The following is a 24034-nucleotide window of genomic DNA, read 5'->3' as shown; positions in this document are numbered from 1 at the left end:
TCACCTTTTGAATGAACACTTTGATTACACATGAGTGTAAACATCTTAAGTAGATATGGTAATAATGTTTAATTATTTAAAAAAAAATATTACGATTATACAATCAATTTACAGCACCTTCCTGATTTCTTCTATTTTTGTGTAGTTTTTATACTACATTGTTTTAGATTTTCAAATGAGACATTTTTGGCCAGTGTGTTTCTGATAGTGGAGTCATGAACAGTGACCTTTATTGATGTGAGAGAGGCCTGCAGTTCCTTGGATGTTGTCCTTGGCTTTTTGTGACTTCCTGGATAAGTCATCGCTGTGCTCTTGGAGGAATTTTGGAAGGTCGGCCACTTCTGGGAAGGTTCACCTTTTTCCTTATAATTTGTTGAATTTCTTTCAACCTTGGCACAGTGTGCTACTGGGTGAGACATTTTAGCCAACTTCAGGCTGCTGAAAAAGTTTTAGTTAAGTGCTGATTTGATTGAACAGGGCTGGCAGTAATCAGGCCGGGGTATCTTTAGTCCAGCTGAACCCCATTATGAATGCATTTTCATTGATTTGGGGACTTAGTAACTAATGTTGAGTTTACACTACACGATTTTAAGCCTGATTTTCGCTCGCCGACAGTTTGTGGAGATCGCCGACAAAAGCCTGAAATTGTAGGCAATCGGAGCTCGCTCCCGTGAGCGATGATCGCAATGTATGAATTATCAAAGATGCGATTTGAGAGAAGCGCCGACATGTCACCAATGCCAGCGAGATATCTAGAATGTTAAATATCTGGACCTGTCTGCGATTCCAAATTGTGCAATGTGAAATATGTTTTGACAAAATACAACTGCAGCGTTGACCTACAGCCAACGAGAGAGCAAGAAACGGGGCACGGAAAGTTTCAGTGGGAGGAGTCCTGATGCACCGGCAACAGAACATCAAATAGCATGACTGCAGATAAAGTCTCATTGCACCGAAATGGAGGAAAACATTTTGGAAAATTGGCAGGAGCACCAGATTTTATGTTTCATCTGAACTGTACCACAACCGAGTGTAGAAAGAGAAGAGTTGGAGAGAAATTGCAAATTCTTTTGAACAGTCAGGTAAGCAAATAGGTAGATTTTTCTGTAGGAGTAACTTTTTCATATTGTAACCAATAAAATATATGATGCTTTTAGGCGATTAAAAACATACACATCATATTCTGAAATGCATAACGTATGATCATGCATTTGTTTTCTCATGCATCTCGTATCTGTGTACTCTGTTGTGAAACATAATTTGGAGTCCAGGCAGAAATTCGTCAATAGTGAAATGTTTTGTAATGTGTTCACCCCATCGCTGATTCCTCGTGTAATATGAAAACGCTACGACTTCAATGACAAGACAGACAGATGTGTAATATGAACGGTACCACAATCTGACGTCTTTGAAAGTCGTGTAGTGTGTATAAGGGGGCAAATACAGGCCCAGTTGGCATTTGATAACTTTTTTTTTGTTCAATAAATAGCATCATCATTTAAAAACTGTATTTGTGTTTACTCAAATTGCATTTATTTTATGTTAGATTTTGTTATAATTGTTTTAAACAATTTATTATGAGAAATACACAGACACAGAAGAAATCAGTATTGGGCAAATACTTTCTCACAGCACTGTACTTCCTAAATTTTGATGATTCAAGTTTTCCATAGCAATGTAATCTTTGTATTCATGTTGGTTTCTGAAAATTTTGATTTTGATTAAATTATTAAAAAGGGGTGTAACCATCAATTAAAAACTACTAACTTATTTTTCCAACACTTTGATTACATGTGAGTGTACACATCTTCATAATAATTTCCAAGCATTTTTTAAAAGTGTTTTTGTTTTATTTAAACATAATGAATTCTTAAAAGTATAGTTCACCCAAATTCTATCATCATTTACTCACCCTTATGCAGACTTTCTTTCTTCTAGGGAACACAAACAAAGATATTTTAAATGATATATGTAGTTTTTTGATCATAAATTGCAAGTCAATGGGAAAACTTTTAAGCTCTAAAAAGGACATAAAGGCAGTATTACAGTAATTTAATTAATGTCTTCTGAGAAACAGACCAAAATGTAACCCCTTATGTTGATATCAGCAGTCTCTTAGCATGTTCATGAGAGAAGCTCATTCACACTTTCTCGCAATTGAAGCATGCGCAGAGTGCTGTTCTTACTTCAAATCGATCGTATTGCTTCAGAAGAAAACATCACATATGATTAAAAAGATATATTTGTCTGTGTTCAGCAGAAGAAAGAAAGTCGTATGAGTTTCAGACAGCATAAAGATGAGACTGCGTAATGCATAATGAGACAGCGTAATGATGAGATAGTTATAATTTTTGGGAGAACTATTCCTTTAAATTATTAACACAGCACATCCACTCAAGTATAGTTTCAGATTATTGGCAAAAACAATAAAACTGAATATTATTGGCAGCAGATGTCATTAACAATTTTCGCTATGAAGTATAAACATCCATCTGGGAGAACTAGCATGGATTAAATGTGGATCTCATTATTTGTGTTACAATTAACCTAATTTCATAAGAGAACTATCTAGAAAGGCTTTTGTTTATCACATCAGTGTTGATGTTTACGAGTAAGCACGGATTTTATGTTATATAATGTGCTATGAGGAGTCATGTAGAGGATAATCCATGAGCTTTACCCAGAAACACCACAGGGAATCAGTCAATCAGAATGCTTGGTCTATCTGGCTGGTAAAACCACTAACACCCCTCAGTAATACCAACAGATGGTAATATTTCACAAGAGTTTGAACAGTTTAGAAAAGAGTGTCAACGGCTCATGCATTAAAGGCATGTACAGGTTTTAATTTGGACTAAAGCAAATTTGTTTTTATAGCAATGTTAACAGTATGTGCACTGTTGTACATTGTTAAAGATTATTCTACATAGGGGGTCACCCATCTTCAGAGTGAACTGTAAAAATGTTCTCTAAAATATACGGTGAGAAACTGGCAGCTGTAGTTGCCAGAACTTTACTGAAAATAATACATGGATAATTTTTCAAGCATTACAGGATGGCATTTTGACTTGAATATTTTACAGTTCATAGTCAACATGTGGGCTATAGACAGTGCACAGTGTTACCCACGCAAAGACACGACACCATGAGGGAAAACATACGTCATAAAAATATTGCAATAAACGTGAACTAAAATCTAAGTTAACATACCCCAAAAGAAACATAACTATTTCAATAAAATATAATTAAATGTAATGGGTCTTGCAGTGACGTCTGGGAACGCCCAATTACTGTTTTTCGCCATATTGTTTTTCCTCATGGTAAATAGTTTAATGTGAATGTACATGTATTGTCTTGTTAAACAGATTATACATTTTCCCCGTTAACTATAAGGTTGTAAGGTTCACAATTTTTACTGTAAAGTTACATGAATTGTCTATTTAAACATAACACTTTAAATAGTCTGTAAATGGTAAGGGTAACCAGTTAACAAATGAAAAAATGTATTTCTATTTAAATTACGAGAAAGAAAAAAAATCTGTGTGCCCACTATGAATCACCAGCCAAAACTGCTTATTTCGGTAACTCCCTATCGTATACTTTTATTTGCAGAATAGAATACATAACTGCCGATAGGTGTCAGTGTATCACTGTCATATCTGTGGACCACTGTCATATTTGTGAAACATTGTTCACCTTTGAAATTATATTGACATGGCTTAGAACCGTAGAGGAATAACTGACAGCAGACCATAAAATTATAGACAAATTTATCCACATTATGTGGTCTCCAACCCAGGGAGAGAGACGTCTGCCACGGAGCTGGTATTCAGACCACTACATTCCCTGGTGGAGGGCCAGGTAGAAAATCTTATGTTTCCTTTCCTTTGCTTGCCGCACACCCAACGGGCTGGAAGCAGTTTCCTCACTCCCTGGGTCATTAACCGGTGCTCACAACCGCCGTTCTCACAGTGATCAGACACAGAGCACTTGCAGTCAGGCCCCCATGAATGCGGACCCTCCGCCTTCACATGCCCAACTGCACCACACTCATGGAGTTCAATCTCAGTGTCAGCGACACTTGCATATATAAATCTCCATGGCGGCGTTCAGTCTCCTCGCATGTCGCAACTCGCCCTCCATCCAATCCTTTGGAGTCAGCAGCAGCTGAGGTCGCTGCACGCCACTCCTATCCCGGGCAACCTAAACACCACAGTGGACGCGCTGTCACGTCAGGTAATGCTCAGCGGAGTGGGGAGACTCCACCCTAAGGTGGTCTAGCTGATTTGGGCTCGGTTTGGCAGAGCACAGGTAGATCTTTTTTCCTCCAGAGATTCCACACACTGCCCGCTCTGGTACTCTCTGACAGAAGCCTCACTCAGCACAGACGCGCTGGCACACATCTGGCCCCGGGGGCTGCACAAATATGCATTTTCCCCAGTGAGCCTACTTGCACAAGTCCTGTGCAAGGTCAGGGAGGTTGAGGTGGAGGTCAGGGAGGTCATTCTCTTGGCCCCCCACTGGCCCACTCAGACCCAATCTCATACTCCTTGCAACAGCCCCTCCCTGGCAAATTCCCTTGAGGATGGACCTTCTTTCTCAGGGACGGGGCACCCTCTGGCATCCGCGCCCAGATCTTTTGAACCTTCCCGTCTGGCCCCTGGTCAGGATGCGGAAGATTTAAAGGGTCTTCAACCAGCCGTCGTAGACACGATCACTTTATGCCCTAAAGTGGCACTTATTCGCAAATTGGTGTTCTTCCCGATCTGAAGACCCACAGAGCTGCGCAGACGGGTCAGTGCTCCCATTCCTGCAGGAGAGGCTGGAGGGTTGGCTGTCCCCCTCCACCTTGAACGTTTCTTCAGAGCCGAGCGGTTGTGTTTCAGCGAGCTGAGTAAAACCCACTGCTGTTCCACTCACCTCTAAAGACCATACTGCGTATTTCAGCAGCTTTTCTCTTCATCTGCACGCCAGTGCAGACTACGCCCCTGAGCGCTTCGTTGGGTTGCCCATCTCTGGAGCACTTGGGAGCCTTCTGGGTCTGTGAGATGGGGGACGTCCGCTTCCTGCAGGGAGCTCTACATAGCAGCTGCGTAGCAGCTCACCACAATGCAGTGGATGGTAAGTCGTTAGGGAAGCTCAACCTGATCATCAGGTTCCTTAGAGGCACCCAGAGGCTGAACCTGTTCCCCTCATGGGATCTCTCCGTTGTCCTCTCGGGCCTTCAGGGAGCCCCATTTGAGCCTCTAGACTAAGTCGAACAAAAGGCCCTCTCCTTGAAGACAACCCTCCTGATAACGCTCACTTTCATTAAAAGGGTTGGGGACCTGCAAGCATTCTCTGTCAGTGACACTTGCCTGGTCTGCCACTTGCCACTGACTTTCCTGTGCTGGTATAGGTGCTCCAAAGGTTCTGATTATTCCAATATCTCTTGTGATGTACTTTCCGTGGTATGGTCCCCCTGTTTATATATATATATATAGACAACACTGAAGAAATGACACTTTGCTACAATGTAAAGTAGTGAGTGTACAGCTTGTATAACAGTGTAAATTTGCTGTCCCCTCAAAATAACTCAACAAACAGCCATTAATGTCTAAACCTCTGGCAACAAAAGTGAGTACACCCCTAAGTGGAAAATTTCCAAATTGGGCCCAAAGTGTCAATATTTTGTGTGGCCACCATTATTTTCCAGCACTGCTTTAACCCTCTTGGGCATGGAGTTCACCAAAGCATCACAGGTTGCCACTGGAGTCCTCTTCCACTCCTCCTTGATGACATCACGGAGCTGGTGAATGGTGGACCTTGTGCTCGGTATCATGCTGGAATACTGCCCTGCGGCCCAGTCTCCGAAGGGTGGGGATCATGCTCTGCTTCAGTATGTCACAGTACATGTTGGCATTCATGGTTCCCTCAATGAACTGTAGCTCCCCAGTGCCGGCAACACTCATGCAACCCCAGACCATGACACTCCCACCACCATGCTTGACTGTAGGCAAGACACACTTGTCTTTGTACTCCTCACCTGGTTTCCGCCACACACGTTTGACACCATCTGAACCAAATAAGTTTATCTTGGTCTCATCCGACCACAGGACATGGTTCCAGTAATCCATGTCCTTAGTCTGCTTGTCTTCAGCAAACTGTTTGCGGGCTTTCTTGTGCATCAACTTTAGAAGAGGCTTTCTTCTGGGACAACAGCCACGCAGACCAATTTGATGCAGTGTGCGGTGTATGGTCTGAGCACTGACCCCTTCAACCTCTGCAGCAATGCTGGCAGCGCTCATACGTCTATTTCCCAAAGACAACCTCTGGATACGACGCTGAGCATGTGCACTCAACTTCTTTGGTCGACTATGGCGAGGCCTGTTCTGAGTGGAACCTGTCCTGTTAAACCGCTGTATGGTCTTGGCCACCATTCTGCAGCTCAGTGTCAGGGTCTTGGCAATCTTCTTATAGCCTAGGCCATCTTTATGTAGAGCAACAATTCTTTTTTTCAGAGCCTCAGAGATTTCTTTGCATCAGAGGTGCCATGTTGAACTTCCAGTGACCAGTATGAGGGAGTGTGAGAGTGATGACACAAAATTTAATTTAACACTGGGGATTGAAAATGGCTAATTGGGCCCAATTTGGACATTTTCACTTAGGGGTGTACTCACTTTGTTGCCAGTAATTTAGACATTAATGGCTGTGTGTTGAGTTATTTTGAGGGGACAGCAAATTTACACTGTTATACAAGCTGTACACTCACTACTTTACATTGTAGCAAAGTGTCATATCTTCAGTGTTGTCACATGAAAAGGTATAATTAAATATTTACAAAAATGTGAGGGGGTACTCACTTTTGTGAGATACTGTGTATATATATATATATATATATATATATATATATATATATATATATATATATATATATATATATAATAAAAAATATTCAAATAATTTAAATGCATTAAAAACGTATTAATATTACATTCTTGTGGCAGAACAGTTAATCATTGATAAGACAATACACAAAGCGGCTTTAGAATACAATGTATTGTTTACTACCATATTATTGAACATAAGCCAATCATTGGCATATAGTTCACAGCAATCCATTTCGCAAGTGAATTTGTCAATCAGTTTGAGATTTATTATGAGGGTTTGTTTAAGGACCCGTCAATGTATACCTGTGTCAGACAGATGCTTGTGTAGCGTCTCAGGTGCGTTGCATCATAAACATGTATTTTTTAGGTCACTGTGTCAAGTTAAATATAGTTTAATACTTAGAACACATCTTGAGATCCCTTAGTTTGAATTTGTGCTCCAGCAAGTGTTTTCAACGCAAGAACGTGAAATGTGCTGTCTCCTGAATTGTTGTTTTGTTCACTGTATAAACTGTGCTTTGCCCATACAGCTGAAGTTTCACTTACTGCCCTCTATAGTAAACAGGTGGTACTACAAGCTTGCATTTCTCAGGAATCTTCCTTATTAAGGTCCGGGGGCATTGCAATTAATTGCTTAAATTTTTTTACGGGTTATTTTTAATCAATTGAATAGCACTGAATTAAATCGACAGCCCTAGTTTTTGTACATTGAAAATGAAACAAATCTCTTGACAATGCATCGCAAACGTTAAAAATTGCAATGATCTGAAAAAGAATAACAAAAGCGTGTTTATAGATTTATAGCAGACTTATATTTGTGAGCATATTCAGTTATATAATAACTTTAAAAGTTTCAGGTATTATTGGAAATTTAAAACCTAAATTATTTGTAGTAACTTTTGGTAAAATATATATATTTTTTTAATAGAAGGTTGAATGAAAAATGTGAAATATTTCCTTCTAGTACATAGAAAAAATGTTGCAAAAAGTCAAATGGATAATTTTATGTGGTTGTAACTTGTCTGAAGAAACAGGAGGCTGAGGATCAATTTGCAGCAGAAAACAACACAGGCAAGGGATAGTGGAACCTTTTCACACTTCTTTGTTCATGAAGTGGAAGTCATCATAGTTGGGGTTTTATGTGATTTTACAGTCCTTAAAAGTTTTGCCTGCATATACGTTTGGAGACATTGACCACATCGTCCAGCAACAGTTAAATCTAAACTCAACAAAGGCTACAAGTTGTTTTCTGAAGGGTTATCTGCACAAATACGAAGTCAAGTCAATAAAAATTAATTATTATTGAGGGGCTGTGCAGGCACATATTTATGTATTAAATAGATATGTGCGATCTACAAATCTGTCGCCATATATTGCAAATATGCAAAAAGGTGGGCACAGTTAACAATCTGTGAGTTGTAATTGGTGAAACTAATATATGATGGAGGGTAATGCAGGATCTGAAGGAATGGAGAGACCCATGTCCCACTCCATCTGACTTCTAACCCTGTCAAACACACTCTCTTGGGCCAGTTGCGATGTGTAATCATTCCATCGAAGCCATGATGGTACAGCTCAGATTTCAGTTTCACAATTCCACGTGTGAGCGACTGCTGTAAGTTTTTATTCCAACTTATCACGTGCTCCACTGAGAGTGAGAACCCCTAATCATGACAATGAGGAGGTTACCCCATGTGACTCTACCCTAGTGAATGAAAACGGCTTGTAAGTAGGGCACTTCTAAAGAGTAGGGGTATGGAGCCTGGGTAGCTCAGCAAGACGCTGACTACCACACCTGGAGTCGCAAGTTCGAATCCAGGGTGTGCTAAATGACTCCAGTCAGGTTTCCTAAGCAACCAATTGGCCTGTTTGCTAGGGTGGGTTGAGTCACGTTGGGTTAACCTCCTCGTGGTTGCTATAATTTGGTTCTCGCTCTCGTGTGGCACGTGGTGAGTAGTGCATGGATGCCGCGGGAATAGCATGAAGCCTCCACACGTGCTACATATCCGCTGTAACGTGCTCAACAAGTCACTTGATAAAATGCGTTGATTGACTCTCTCGGACACGGAGGCAACTGAGATTCGTCCTCCGCCACCCAGATTGAGGCGAGACACTACGCCACCATGAGGACCTAGAGCGCATTGGGAATTGGGCATTAAATTGGGGAGAAAAGGAAAAAAAAGAAGGAAAAAAAAGAAAAAAAAAAGGGGTGTCCTAGCCAAATTCCTCCCATTGGCCCTTCTCAATCATGGCCTCCTAATAATCCCCATCCATTAATTGGCTCTATAACTCTACTCTCTCCTCTCCACCAATAGCTGGTTTTTGTTGAGCATACTGGCGCACTATGGCTGCTGTTGCATCACAGATGGATGCTGCACACTGGTGGTGGTTGAGGATAGTCCCCTGTTCACTGTGTAAAGCACTTTGAGTGTAGTGTCAGAAAAGCGCTATATAAATGTAATGTTCATTCATTCAAGAGCATCAATACAGGTAGTTGAAACAAGGTGAATACAATGAGGAAATCAGTGACGTCAACAGTGCTAGAATTCAGCCTCTGTCGGACTGGAGGGGGAGCAGCAGGCTCAGATGTTACAGTGATGAGTCCAGAAAAATATTGGCAGAGCAGGTACAAATCTGCATATAGCCCAAATGGACCAGCAGAACAAATCCTTATTGTCAAGCTTTTTCTATTGTAATGGATTTTATATAAAAGATCCAAAGCCCTTAATCAAACCAGTGCATGTTTTGCTTTTCATACAGGACTTCACAATGACCCTCTACCTGAGGCACTACTGGAAGGACGATCGATTGTCTTTTCCTAGTAAAACCAATAAAAGCATGACATTTGATGGCCGATTGGTGAAGAAGATCTGGGTTCCTGATGTGTTTTTTGTCCACTCCAAACGATCCTTCATCCATGACACCACCACAGAGAACATCATGATCAGGGTCTACCCCGATGGACATGTCCTCTACAGCCTCAGGTTAGGAGAATTTTAAGGACAGACAAAAGTGTGCAAACACATAATCAAAGCTTAGCCAACACATTGCAATTGTGCAGTGTCGTTATTCATACACAATGGTTTCTAGAGTTACTGTAGCCTGGTTTCCATCCAACAGTTTTTTGGTGCATTTTCAAATTGTTTATAAGAAATCCTGAATGGAAACGCTTGATATGCGAATAAACTCTCAGAATTCCCTAAAAATGTAATGCGCTAGGTGTAGGAGCATTTTCTGGAGTTTAGCTTAAGTTATAATGCATATTAAAGTGATGGAAATAGTTTATTCGCAAAATGATGATGTATTTTACTTTTGACCATTTTACAATTCAGCAATTGTTACATTGAGTTTCTGGTTCTACCTCATGTAACCCTTAGAAATATTTTTTGTTGGTGTATCTTTGTCATGTTCTCTGTTGTCTTTTGTTTTTGTGCTTTGGGATCGTCTGGAATCCGATCCTTTGAGGGGGGTTCTGTCATGTTCTCTGTTGTCTTTTGTTTTTGTGCTTTTATGTTGAAGTTTAGTTTAGTTCCTGTTTGGTTTTTGTAGTCCTTTGTAGTTTCTTTTTATGATTGGTTTCCCTCTGATTGTTTCTCCTTCCCTGATTGCTTCACCAGGTGTCCCTCATTCCCTTGTTTGTTCCTGTGTGTATTTAAGCCCTGCCTTTTGTTCACTCCTTGTCGATTGTTGAATGTTGTTTAGCCTGGTATGTTTCCCCTGCCCGTGTATTCAGTTTTATGTTTATTTCCCCATTGAGGGTTTTCCTTTGTCTTTATTGGTTTGTCTGTTTAAATAAAGTTTGACTGCATTTGGATCCGCATCTCCTCGTCTGCCTTCGCTGCTAATTCGTAACAGAACAATCGACCACCAATGGATCCAGCAGTCCAGCAGGCTAACTACCGGCTGCTCAGCCTGAGGCAAGAAGGCCGACCTATAGAGGACCACGTCCACGACTTCATTGAACTGGCGAGTGTCGCGGACTTCCCTGAATCCTCCCTTGTTGCCTTCTTCAGGGGTAATCTGGACGGTTCGCTGAAGGAGCGGCTGCCACAAGCGATGCGTGGCTGGACTCTCCGCGACTTCCTGGTGGCGACCCTACTGGTTTGCGACTCACCGCTCTCTGTGGGCGTTGCTGTGAGGGACCCTACCACACCATCCACAGTGGAGTCTCTTCAGCCACCCCCGGCACCCCTATAACACCAGCCCCACCTGTCAGCGAACCAACCCCCACGCCAGTCGCGCTCCCAGAACCCACACAGTCCACTTCGTCTGCCCGGAGGAGGGAGAGAAGACGGGCTTCAGCCTCCCGGCCCACGCCTGCCACGGTCAACAAGCCTGAGCCCTCTTCAGCCACGGTCAACGAGCCTGAGCCCTCTTCAGCCACGGTCAACGAGCCTGAGCCCTCTTCAGCCACGGTCAATGAGACCGAGCCCTCTTCAGCCACGGTCAATGAGGCTGAGCCCTCTTCAGCCACGGTCAACCAGCCAGAGCCCTTAGCCCCCGATGTCAGTGAGCCAGCGCCTGTAGCCTCGACCGTCCCTGAGCCAGCGCCTGTAGCCTCGACCGTCCCTGAGCCAGCGCCTGTAGCCTCGACCGTCCCTGAGCCAGCGCCTGTAGCCTCGACCGTCCCTGAGCCAGCGCCTGTAGCCTCGACCGTCCAAGAGCCAGTGCCAGTAGCCATGACCGTCCAAGAGCCAGCTCCTCCCGAGCCTTCCAGGGCTCCGCCTCCCGAGCCTTCCAGAGCTCCGAGCTTTCCAGAGCCCTCTGAGCCCTCTTCAGCCACGGTCAACGAGCCTGAGCCCTCTTCAGCCACGGTCAACGAGCCTGAGCCCTCTTCAGCCACGGTCAACGAGCCTGAGCCCTCTTCAGCCACGGTCAATGAGACCGAGCCCTCTTCAGCCACGGTCAACGAGGCTGAGCCCTCTTCAGCCACGGTCAACCAGCCAGAGCCCTTAGCCCCCGATGTCAGTGAGCCAGCGCCTGTAGCCTCGACCGTCCCTGAGCCAGCGCCTGTAGCCTCGACCGTCCCTGAGCCAGCGCCTGTAGCCTCGACCGTCCCTGAGCCAGCGCCTGTAGCCTCGACCTCGGCTCCGCCTCAGAGGCCCTCCTTGGCTCCGCCTCACGCGGCTCTGCCGGCTTCCCCAGTGGCCACTCCTCCTCCCAGGCCCCCTGAACCGGTCCTTGCCCCATGGCCATCTCCTAGGCCACCAAAACCGGCCTCTGTCCTGTGGCCACCTCACAGGTCCCCTGATCCGGCCCTTGCCCCACGGCCATCTCCTAGAACACCAAAACCGGCCTCTGTCCTGTGGCCACCTCCCAGGTCCCCTGAACCGGCCCTTGCCCACGGCCATCTCCCAGGCCACCAAAACCGGCCTCTGTCCTGTGGCCTCCTCCTAGGCCCCCTGAGCCGGCCCTTGCCTTATGGCCAGCCCCCGGGCCATCTAAACCTGCCCCTGCCCGGTCGATACCTCCCAGGCCCCCTGAACCGGTCCCTGCCCAGTCGATGCCTCCCAGACCTCCTAAACCTGTCCCTTTGTGCCCCCCGGGACTGCCTAATTGGCCCAGTGGACTGTCTCATTTCCCCGTGTGCCCCCGTGGACTGTCTCTTTTCCCCTTGTGCCCCCGTGGACTGCCTAATTGCCCCTTGTGCCCCCATGGACTGCCTGTCTGCTCCCTGTGCCCCCTTGGAACGCCTTATTGCCCCCTGTACCTCCTTGGACTGCCCGCGTGCCCCCTGTGCCCCCTTGGACTTCCTGCCTGCCCCCTGTGCCCCCTTGGACTGTCTGTCTGCCCCTGGTGCCCTCATTTTGTTTTTTGTGTGCTTTTTTGTCTTTTGTTTTTGTGCTTTGGGATCGTCTAGAATCCGATCCTTTGAGGGGGGGTTCTGTCATGTTCTCTGTTGTCTTTTGTTTTTGTGCTTTTATGTTGAAGTTTAGTTCCTGTTTCCTGTTTGGTTTTTGTAGTCCTTTGTAGTTGCTTTTTATGATTGGTTTCCCTCTGATTGTTTCTCCTTCCCTGATTGCTTCACCAGGTGTCCCTCATTCCCTTGTTTGTTCCTGTGTGTATTTAAGCCCTGCCTTTTGTTCACTCCTTGTCGATTGTTGAATGTTGTTTAGCCTGGTATGTTTCCCCTGCCCGTGTATTCAGTTTTATGTTTATTTCCCCATTGAGGGTTTTCCTTTGTGTTTATTGGTTTGTCTGTTTAAATAAAGTTTGACTGCATTTGGATCAGCATCTCCTCGTCTGCCTTCGCTGCTCATTCGTAACAAACTTAATGTATTCAGGTTGGTTCATATTAAGGTTCACATTTGATTCATAGTTTCATATGATATTTTAGACTTGAAAGAAACCAGTTAATTTAGATGTTACAAAGAAGCAAATTTTTTATGTTACCTGACAAAGCATTTTAAAGTTTATGCTAATGGCCCTTGCAGCAACACTCAGATTGCAACACGTATATTGTGTTGCATTGTGCACTCTCACACGTTTGTGGAATGCAACAAATCATGAACTGAAGCTTGCTAAAAATGTACTTAATTTGGTAACTTCTAAATTAACAGGTTTATTCAAGTTAAAAACATTATTTAACATCACTGAATCAGCCTGAATACATTAGGTATTAAGTAGAAGTTTACATTCACACTTCGGTACTCAATTAGTCACATCACATCATGGACATTTAACACAAACACTTATTGCATCATACTGTTCTATGTACTACTACCTCTTACCATATCGCTGCTACATTTAACATTTAACTTAACGCTATTATTCAATAAGTACATTCTTGAATATAATATAATGTATGTAAATTGTCTTATATTGCATACAGCACTGGATTCACTTTTTATACTTTATGCAAATATGGATATATTGCATTTACTTAATTCATAAGATTAAATTCATTATTTAAGTTTGTTCTCTGTGTAAATATGTTCACTCTGTGTCTGAGGATATTGCACATTTTATGTTGTCGCTCTGTGAGAAGCACCCAAGTAAGAATTTAATTGTACTTGGTACATTGAACTCTATACATACAGTATGACAATAAATGCTTTTTGACTAAAATAAAATAAAATAAAACCTTGACTTGACTTGACATGACTAGCTAACACCAACAGAACTTATTGTAAGGTTCAGATTAGGTAGAAATAGCTCTTAAATGCAAGGGAATTTCACCAAACACTCTTTAGAGACCCTGCATGTTTATCTATCAAAAATGGATCTACAAAATGCTTAGACAGTGTAAAATGTTCCTAATATTTTCAAGACAACTAAAAAATAATTAAATAAAATATATTTTGATGTTGTTTTTTTTTCATACATCATAGAGAGAATGCAACAAATCAGGACAAATCTATAACAGGATTAATTACCTTCACACTGCAATTTCATGTTCATGTGTTGTACTTGCTTTAGTTTACTTTGATGTTGTTTCTTCATTAAATATCAATGTAAAATGTAAATACAATTACTGAAACAACAGCGCCACCTTGAGTAAAAAAATTGCATGTATGTTATATATATGTAAATGCACATGGGATAAAGATAATTCACCATTGTTGAACAGAAAATCAACATGAGATAGTATTTATTTGTATGAATATAGTACTAATTTCTCTTTGAATAAACAAAGAAATAGATTCCTTGGACCTGTGATAGTAAACGTATATAGATATGAAATAAACAAACAAATATTATTTACGGAAGAGCAAAAAAAAATTAAATAAAAAAAACCCTGACACTTTAAAATACCTAGGGTCTGATGACCCTATACACTTTTGGTACTTAAAGGGGTCGTGACATACAAATTTTTTGCACCAAACAGTCATAATTTAGTGATATAATAATTTTCCACCCTGTCTCTGGCCCTCTGTCTGAAACGCTTGGTTTTAAGCTGTCTGGCCCCTTAAGACTTCAATGTAAATACCGACTGTTGTGATTGGCTAACATCATGCAGCTCTTCCAGTACAGCTATATTTGAATTGCAATCTGAAGAAACTCCACACAACATTAAAACTACATTTCAGGGTTAATACATAACGTACACCTAACACATTTAATCTGAATGTATCAAACTGTTCACTCGAGCACAGCATAAACTATCAAACAGTCATGACATATTAAATATTCATGAATTATTTAAATCAAATTTTAACTGCCCCATCTTTCAATAATAGTGATATTGTGACTGTTTCACAAGCAATTCACACTGAAATCTTCTGAATACACAAACGTAATACAATACACATTGATGTTGGGTTCTTCATCCAGCTTCAGTCTTCACATCTCACATTTTCACGGTTTGTTTACATACAGGACTACATGTGTTTCTCCCAGTCAGTGGCAGCAGCAGAATGAGATACGTTTTTTAAAGTTGCGCTTATACCACTCTTAAAACACTGCACACATCGCCAGAAACTTGGTGCAAACACCCTCCAGGACACCTTCCAAACAGCACAACAGCAAGACGTATAATAACAGCCAAAGCCGTTCATCTAGTGTATGTTTATGTAGAAAAACATTAAGATCCAGACATGCACATGAAGGTGACCTACCTCATGGTGACCTTGCCATTTTTTGGTGTTAGACTATTTGAAAGATATAGATTGAGGAATATTAAACAGCTGTGGGCACAACTCCAAAATATAGATGTGGTACAGGGGATGAAATTAGGTCCCAGGTGTCTAAAGACCCAATGTGTGCATTTAAGGGATTAAGATAACAATTGCACTTTTCGTAGAATATGTTTCAGGCTTTCTTCTGCCTCTATTGTGAAAATCACATTTGAAAGTGTTTTTCTCTGTATCAGGGTGACAGTAACTTCGGCATGTAATATGGACTTCAGCCGCTTTCCACTGGACACACAGACCTGCACATTAGAGCTTGAAAGCTGTGAGTGACCCGCATTTCTCTGGATGTTAAAGGAATATTTCACCCAAAAATGATAATTCTTTCATTATTTACTCACCCTCATGTCATTTATAAAAAGGTATGACTTTTCTTTCTTCCAATTCAGGCACAACACACTCTCACAACGATTCGTCATTATAGTGACTTTTTGCCTGCACCCCTGAAATGTTACCCTCTATCCGTATTTTTTTAAGTCACCCTGGTGCCATATTTAACTTATTTCTGAGGTTTCCCCAAGGATATGTTTTAAAATGAAATGAATAGAAAATTCTGTAATTATTTACTCATTGCTTTGTCATTTACTTTTTATTTTGATTATCATGGGATACAAAGGGATTTTTCGAAATGTCCGCAGCTCAAATAATGAGAAAAGCATCATAAAATTAATCCTCTATTCATGTGCTATATTCTTGGCCTTCAGATACTGTGTGATGCTTTGTGTGAGGGACAGATCTTAATTTAACTCATGCGTCTTATTTAAACATTCAAAATTGACGCCTCAGTAAATGTTATGACAGCTTTTACACCATCGATGTCAAATGCCATTGGTTCTTGCGTGTCTTGTAACTGATAGTGACATTCTAATGTTTGGATGTATGTTTTTCAATGTGACTGCATTCACAAAGAGGAACATTTTCAGCAATTAAACCTTTAGTTTGTTCCTCACACAAAGCAAATGTATGGTTTCAGAAGACTTCAGAAGAGCAATGCTGCCTGGCAACTTATTTCCATATAATGAAAGTGAATGGGATCAAGGGCCCTCATGTAATACTATTACACTAAGCAGCATAAAAGTAGACCACAAAACTTGTGCGCTATGTTCCATGTCTTGTGAAGTCATACGTTATAGATTTGTGTGAGGAACAGAACTAAATTCAAATCATTATACACATGTGAGTATTTGCAAACACTGGTTCATGTGTTGTGTGTCCAGATGCGTACACTGATGAAGACCTGATGCTCTACTGGAAGAGTGGAGATGAATCTCTGAGCACAGATGAGAAAATCTCGCTCTCTCAGTTCCTCATACAGAAATTCCACACTACCTCCAGACTGGCCTTCTACAGCAGCACAGGTACATGTACTGTTTTATTAATTTTTAATTGGTTAATCAAATAGTTATCTTTCATTTTAAGGATGGTAATTCTCTTTAATCTCATAAAAATAAACACATTCTCATAAAGTGTAACAGTGAAGCTTCAAACTCAAGTCAGGTACGACAATGGCCAACACACAAAACAGCTTCAGGTGTCTCTCCCAGTCACATACGTGCACACACACAGCTTTGCGGTGTCTGTTTCTCTCTCTCTCTCACTGTATGGATTGGGCACTTTTTATTTCCCTCATCTCTCACTGCAAACATAGAAACAGCAATTACCAGCAATTCATCTCAGGCGATAACCCTTACCACTTCCTCTCTCCCCAGACGAACGCTCGGCCATGCCCTCGCCTCCACACAGTGCTTCACAAAAGTGCTGGGTGTACTGAAACCATGTCAAATTGGATGCCTGTTTGAAGATACTTTTGGCCACTTCTCAAGGACAAGCCCTGCTTGTAAAAGGCCATGATGTGTCTCAGCCCACTTTTAACCCTCTGGGGTCGATGGACGCGCCGGCGCGTCCTGCTGGATTTTTTCGTCATTACAGCGGAAACAACATAAAATTCTCCGTCATTTTAGGGCATACAGATAAGTGTAAGACATCTAGAGACTATAAAGGGTCTACTTTTATTTGTGTACAATCACAATAACGTCAAAACCTTGTGCTTTTGTAAAAAAATAAAAATAAAAAGGGTGAGCTGTCAGCAGTCTCTGTGTCAGAGAGCGTATTTCTGAAACACGTCACAAAAATGAAACTCTGTGAATACTTATCACAAAAACATGAAATATATGTCTAAAGAAAGCTTAAAATGTCTACTTTTAAATAAAACAATTCAAATTTAAAACAAATATTCTCCTGCAATGTAATCTGTATGAAACTAAGTGATGTGCATTTTCACCTGGCTCAGCGAATTATCTGTAATGTGATCCCACCCACCAGCAGAGCGTGCAATTCATACGGTAATGTGCTGAGACGATCAAATCAAATGGACAAATGAATGCCCCCAGACTGTGCCTTAAAAACAAAGTCATTCACTTATCTGCACGTTTGAAAGACAGCACGATACACAAGTGAGAAAACTCCGGGACTCCTATGAACATTTGTATTTTTAAGAGAGACTTGATCCAGCCGAGGATACAATTTCGGACGTGTAAGTCATTTAGTTTTCATTAGTTGACATGATATTTTATATAAACATGTACATATTTTACTAGTGGGACTGCTTCCAGACTTGCCAGCCAGGATTCAGAGTATTGACATTTGAAATATGACTCTTAACAAGCAAGTTTTAGTTACATTTAAATGCTGTTATGGCTAAAGCAGGTATATAAATTGTATGCTTTATACTATAAATATGGTTTTTAATATGATATAAAAATAATAGAAATGTTTAGATTATATTTTAACTTGTGTTTATGCTGCCTCATTATCATCAACAAAGCTTGTGCTTGCAAATATGTTTAGGTTAAATGAGTAAAATGCACTTTAAATATGCCCATATTAGAAAATCAGCATATTATAATGATTTATGAAGGATCATGTGACAATGAAGTCTGCAGTAATGATGCTGAAAGTTCAGCTTTGATCACAAATGCATTTTACAATATATTAAAATAGAAAGCTGTTTTAAATTGTGTTTTTACTGTATTTTGGATCAAATAAATGCAGCCTTGGTGAGCAGAAGAAACTTATTTTATATTGTAGTGTAGGTCTAAAATTAAGTAAAGTCTTTATGTAAAGAAAATATATAGTCAGATTACTTCTTTCAACTTAAAACTTGATTTTGATAATTAAGTCTCCTCACATTCATTCTCTTTCTGTCACATTCCTCATTGATAGGCCCAGGGGAGGGGTCTTTTGTTCCTCAGGTGTGAATTACAATAAATTACACTACACAAACCTGCCTATTGATGCCATAATAACATTTTCTCCTATGCATTTGTTGAATTTAAATTCTGACAAAGCTCTGCTTCATCCTAGTAATCACTTCAGTAAAAAAAGCTTTCTAGCATTGTTTGTTTATTTGTATTAAAATATCAATTATATGTCACAAATGTGTCTGGAAACTAGTTAAATTGGATGCCTGTTTCAGGATACTTTTATCCACATGCCCTGATAGTAAAAACCATGATGTGTCTCTACCCAGTTTCAAACTGGGGACCTTACACATGTAAAGTGAATGTGATAACCACTACAGTACAGGAATCTGCCTATGGATGCTATAATAAAAATGTCTCCTACACATTTGTAGAATTTTTTTAAATGTTGTATTTTCTCCCCAATGTGATCTAGGCCCTGGTGGTGACGTAATGACACCTCAATCTGGGTGGTGGAGGATGAATTTCAGTTGCCTCTGTGTCTGAGACTTACAATCCACACATCTTATCACATGGCTTGTTGAGTGTGTTACCACAGAGACATAGTGTATGGAGGCTTCACGCTATTCTCCTTGGCATCCATGCATAACTCACTACGTTCCCCACCTAGAGTGAGAATTATAGCAATCATGAGGAGGTCACCCCACTCTACCCTTCTCTTGCAACCGGGCAATTTAGTTGCTCAGGAGACCTGGCTGGAGTCATTCAGCATGCCCTGGATTTGAACTTACGACTCCAGGGGTGGTAGTCAGTGTCTTTACACGCTGAGCTTCCCAGGCCCCCCACATTTGTTGAATTTAAATTCTGACAAAGCTCTGCTTCATCGTCTTGAGCCTGGTTAAATTGGATACAGGCTTGATGATTTTTTGTCTACTTTAACAAGGACATGCTCTGATAGTAAAATCCATAATGTGTTTCCACTCAGTTTTGAACTGGGGACCTTTTGTGTACGCGGTGAATGTGATAACCACTTTTCTGCTACACATTTGTTGAGCAGAAGCTCAAACAAGAGCCTCTAACAGCAAAAGCTCTATTATGTTTCTGCTCTGTTTCGAACCGAGGACCTTTCACATGTTGGGCAAACATAATAACCACTACACAACAGAAACCTGCCCATGGGGGAATTACCAACATTTTCTCCAAAGCATTTGTTACATTTAGATTAGACACTCCATCCTAACAATCACTTCTCTACAGAACATGTTTCTGGAACCAAATATCAATTATTCTGTCGCAAATGTATCTGGAATTGTATGGATCCTGATTAAATTGGATGACTGCTTGATGATTTTTTGGCCACTTCACAAGGACATGTCCTGACAGTAAAAGCCATAATGTGTTTCTGCCCAGTTTCAAACTAGGGACATTTCACATGTAAAGCAAACATGATAACCACTACACTACAGAAACCTACCTATGGATGTCATGATAACATTTTCTCCTACGCTTTTCTCAGACAAAGCTTTGCTTCATTCTAATAATCACTTCACTACAAAAATATTTTAGCATGTTTGTTTATTTGCATTAAAATATTAATTATTCTGTCACAAATGTGTCAGGAATTGTCTGGAACCCAGTTAACTTGGAACCATGCTTTAAGAGATTTTGGCCACTTCAAGAGGACATGCCCTGATAGTAAAAACCTTGATGTGTGTCCACCAAGTTTTGAACTGGGGACTTGTAATGATGTTGACAAACAGGCAGAGACAAAGATGATGAAGTTTAGATGAACCCAAGTGCAGTTTATTCTCCAACGTGAAAACCAGTATCCCAGACTATAAAAGTGAATGAAACAAAAACTAGAAACCAAGGACCTAACTAAACATGACAAAACTAGACTTGACTTGACATGACTACGACTACGACTAGATTAGACTAGAGCAAAACAAAACCACGAGGTTACAAGTACAGGTGGAACTCGAAAAATTAGAATATCGTGCAAAAGTTCATTAATTTCAGTAATTCAACTTAAAAGGTGAAACTATTATATTATATAGACTCATTACAAGCAAAGTAAGATATTTCAAGCCTTTATTTGATATAATTTTGATGATTATGGCTTACAGCTTATGAAAACCCAAATTCACAATCTCAGAAAATTAGAATATTGTGAAAAGGTTCAGTATTGTAGGCTCAAAGTGTCACACTCTAATCAGCTAAACACCTGCAAAGGGTTCCTGAGCCTTTAAATGGTCTCTCAGTCTGGTTCAGTTGAATTCACAATCATGGGGAAGACTGCTGACCTGACAGTTGTGCAGAAAACCATCATTGACACCCTCCACAAGGAGGAAAAGCCTCAAAAGGTAATTGCAAAAGAAGTTGGATGTTCTCAAAGTGCTGTATCAAAGCACATTAATAGAAAGTTAAGTGGAAGGGAAAAGTGTGGAAGAAAAAGGTGCACAAGCAGCAGGGATGACCATAGCCTGGAGAGGATTGTCAGGAAAAGGCCATTCAAATGTGTGGGGGAGCTTCACAAGGAACGGACTGAGGCTGGAGTTACTGCATCAAGAGCCACCACACACAGACGAGTCCTGGACATGGGCTTCAAATGTCAAACGTCTTACCTGGGCTAAAGAAAAAAAGAACTGGTCTGTTGCTCAGTGGTCCAAAGTCCTCTTTTCTGATGAGAGCAAATTTTGCATCTCATTTGGAAACCAAGGTCCCAGAGTCTGGAGGAAGAATGGAGAGGCACACAATCCAAGATGCTTGAAGTCCAGTGTGAAGTTTCCACAGTCTGTGTTGGTTTGGGGAGCCATGTCATCGGCTGGTGTTGGTCCACTGTGCTTTATTAAGTCCAGAGTCGACGCAGCCGTCTACCGGGACATTTTAGAGCACTTCATGCTTCCTTCAGCAGACAAGCTTTATGGAGATGCTGACTTCATTTTCCAGCAGGACTTGGCACCTGCCCACACTGCCAAAAGTACCAAAACCTGGTTCAATGACCATGGTATTACTGTGCTTGATTGGCCAGCAAACTCGCCTGACCTGAACCCCATAGAGAATCTATAGGGCATTGCCAAGAGACAGATGAGAGACATGAGACCAAACAATGCAGAAGAGCTGAAGGCCGCTATTGAAGCATCTTGGTCTTCCATAACACTTCAGCAGTGCCACAGGCTGATAGCATCCATGCCACGCCGCATTGAGGCAGTAATTAATGCAAAAGGGGCCCAAACCAAGTACTGAGTACATATGCATGATTATACTTTTCAGAGGGCCGACATTTCTGTATTTAAAATCCTTTTTTTTTTAATTGATTTCATGTAATATTCAAATTTTCTGAGATTCTGAATTTGGGGTTTTCATAAGCTGTAAGACATAATCATCAAAATTATATCAAATAAAGGCTTGAAATATCTTACTTTGCTTGTAACGAGTCTATATAATATATTAGTTTGACCTTTTAAGTTGAATTACTGAAATGAATGAACTTTTGCACGATATTCTAATTTTTCGAGTTTCACCTGTACACTGACTTGACTAAACTAGAACAGAACAACAAGGTTACATGTACACGGGCTAGACTAAACTTTGGTAAAACAACAAAGTTACACGTTCAATACCTGACACCCGACAAAGGCAAACATGAGGGTTTAAATACACAAGACATGGGTAACAAAAGCCAATGAACAAACAGAACCCTAAAACAAGATAACAAGACAATTAAATAAAACCAATGAGAAACTAGAACTGAATCAAAGTAATCAAAAAATGAACCAATGAAAACCAGACACATAAACATGGAGGGAAAACAGGACATATGAACACGACTGGGGAACAGGAACTTTAACAAGAAATTTCAAAATAAAAGTACACAAACAAAAGTCAACTGAGAATATATCACAGGAGCCCCCCCTTTAAGGAGCGGATTCCAGACGCTCCATAAAAAATAAAAATAAAAAGGCAAAATGTCCATAAAGTGTAGGGGAACAGAAGTGGTTCAGGGAGGCACAGGGGGCAAACAGGCAGTTCAAGGGGGCACCAAGGGCAAACAGGCAGTTCAAGAGGGTACCAGGGGCAAACATGCAGTTCAAGAGGGTACCAGGGGCAAACAGGCAGTTTAAGGCAAGGTCAGGGGGAACATAGCAGATAGGCGGGTGGCCAGGAGCCCAAGGAAACCAGAGTAGACCAGATGGGAAGCCAGGAGACCAAGGGAACCAGAGCAGACCAGATGGGAAGCCAGGAGACCAAGGGAACCGGAGCAGACCAGATGGGCAGCCAGGAGACCAAGGGAATGACCTCAAGGTGGGGATCGGGTTGGGAGGTCTGGGAGGCAACCGCAGGGCCAAGACTGGGTCAGGGGGCCTGGAAGGTGGCTGTAGGACAGGGACTGGGTCAGGGGGCCTGGAAGGTGACCACAGGACAGGGACTAGTTCAGGAAGCGGCCACAGGACAGGCATTGGGTCAGACGGCCTGGGGGGTGGCCGCAGGACAGTGACTGGGCTAGGTGGCCTGGGAGATGACCACGGGGCAGAGACTAGTTTAGGAGGCCTGGGAGGTGGCCACAGGACAGGGACTGATTCAGGAGGCCTGGGAGGTGGCCACAGGACAGGGACTGGGTCAGGAGGTCTGGGAGGTGGCCACAGGAAAGGGACTGGGTCAGGAGGCCAGGGAGGTGGCCACAGGAAATGGACTGGGTCAGGAGGTCTGGGAGGTGGCCACAGGACAAGGACCGGGTCAGGAGGCCAGGGAGGTGGCCACAGGACAGGGACCTGGTCAGGAGGCCAGGGAGGAGGCCACAGGACAGGGACAGGGTCAGGAGGCCAGGGAGGAGGCCACAGGACAGGGACCGGGTCAGGAGGCCAGGGAAGAGGCCACAGGACAGGGACAGGGTCAGGAGGCCAGGGGGGAGGCCACAGGACAGGGACCGGGTCAGGAGGCCTGGGAAGAGGCCACAGGACAGGGACCGGGTCAGGAGGTCTGGGAGGTGGCCACAGGAAAGGGACTGGGTCAGGAGGCCAGGGAGGTGGCCACAGGAAATGGACTGGGTCAGGAGGGGGTGGGCGGAGCCGCGTGAGGAAGGGTTTCTGGTGGCGGAGCACTGGAAGGCGGAGCCAAGGAGGATTCCGGGGGCGGAGCCGTGGAAGGTGGCGCCATGGAGGACTCCGGGGGTGGAGCCATGGCATAATCTGGGGGCGGAGCCGTGGAAGGCGGAGCCATGGAAGAATCCGGGGGCGGAGCCATGGAGCACTCCAGGGGAGGAGCCATGGAAGGCTCAAGGGGCGGAGCTGTGGAAGACTCGGGAGTCGGAGCCCTGGAAGGCGGAGCCATGGAA

At 42.4% G+C, this 24034-nt stretch overlaps 1 protein-coding gene across 1 annotated transcript in view; it reads left to right on the top strand.

The window, feature by feature from the left end:
• gabrr2b (gamma-aminobutyric acid type A receptor subunit rho2b) overlaps positions 1-24034 on the top strand; it is an 88689-nt gene that overhangs the window by 58165 nt on the left and 6490 nt on the right. The window contains exons 4-6 of the mRNA XM_052095229.1: positions 9630-9853; positions 15682-15764; positions 16717-16857. Of these exons, the coding sequence (XP_051951189.1) occupies positions 9630-9853; positions 15682-15764; positions 16717-16857 (448 nt within the window). The remainder of the gene's footprint in view (positions 1-9629; positions 9854-15681; positions 15765-16716; positions 16858-24034) is intronic.

Source organism: Xyrauchen texanus, chromosome 28, assembly GCF_025860055.1.
Source record: "Xyrauchen texanus isolate HMW12.3.18 chromosome 28, RBS_HiC_50CHRs, whole genome shotgun sequence".
Lineage (NCBI taxonomy): Eukaryota > Metazoa > Chordata > Actinopteri > Cypriniformes > Catostomidae > Xyrauchen > Xyrauchen texanus.
Note: the sequence above shows the minus strand (reverse complement) of the source record. Positions and strands in the feature narration are given on the sequence as shown.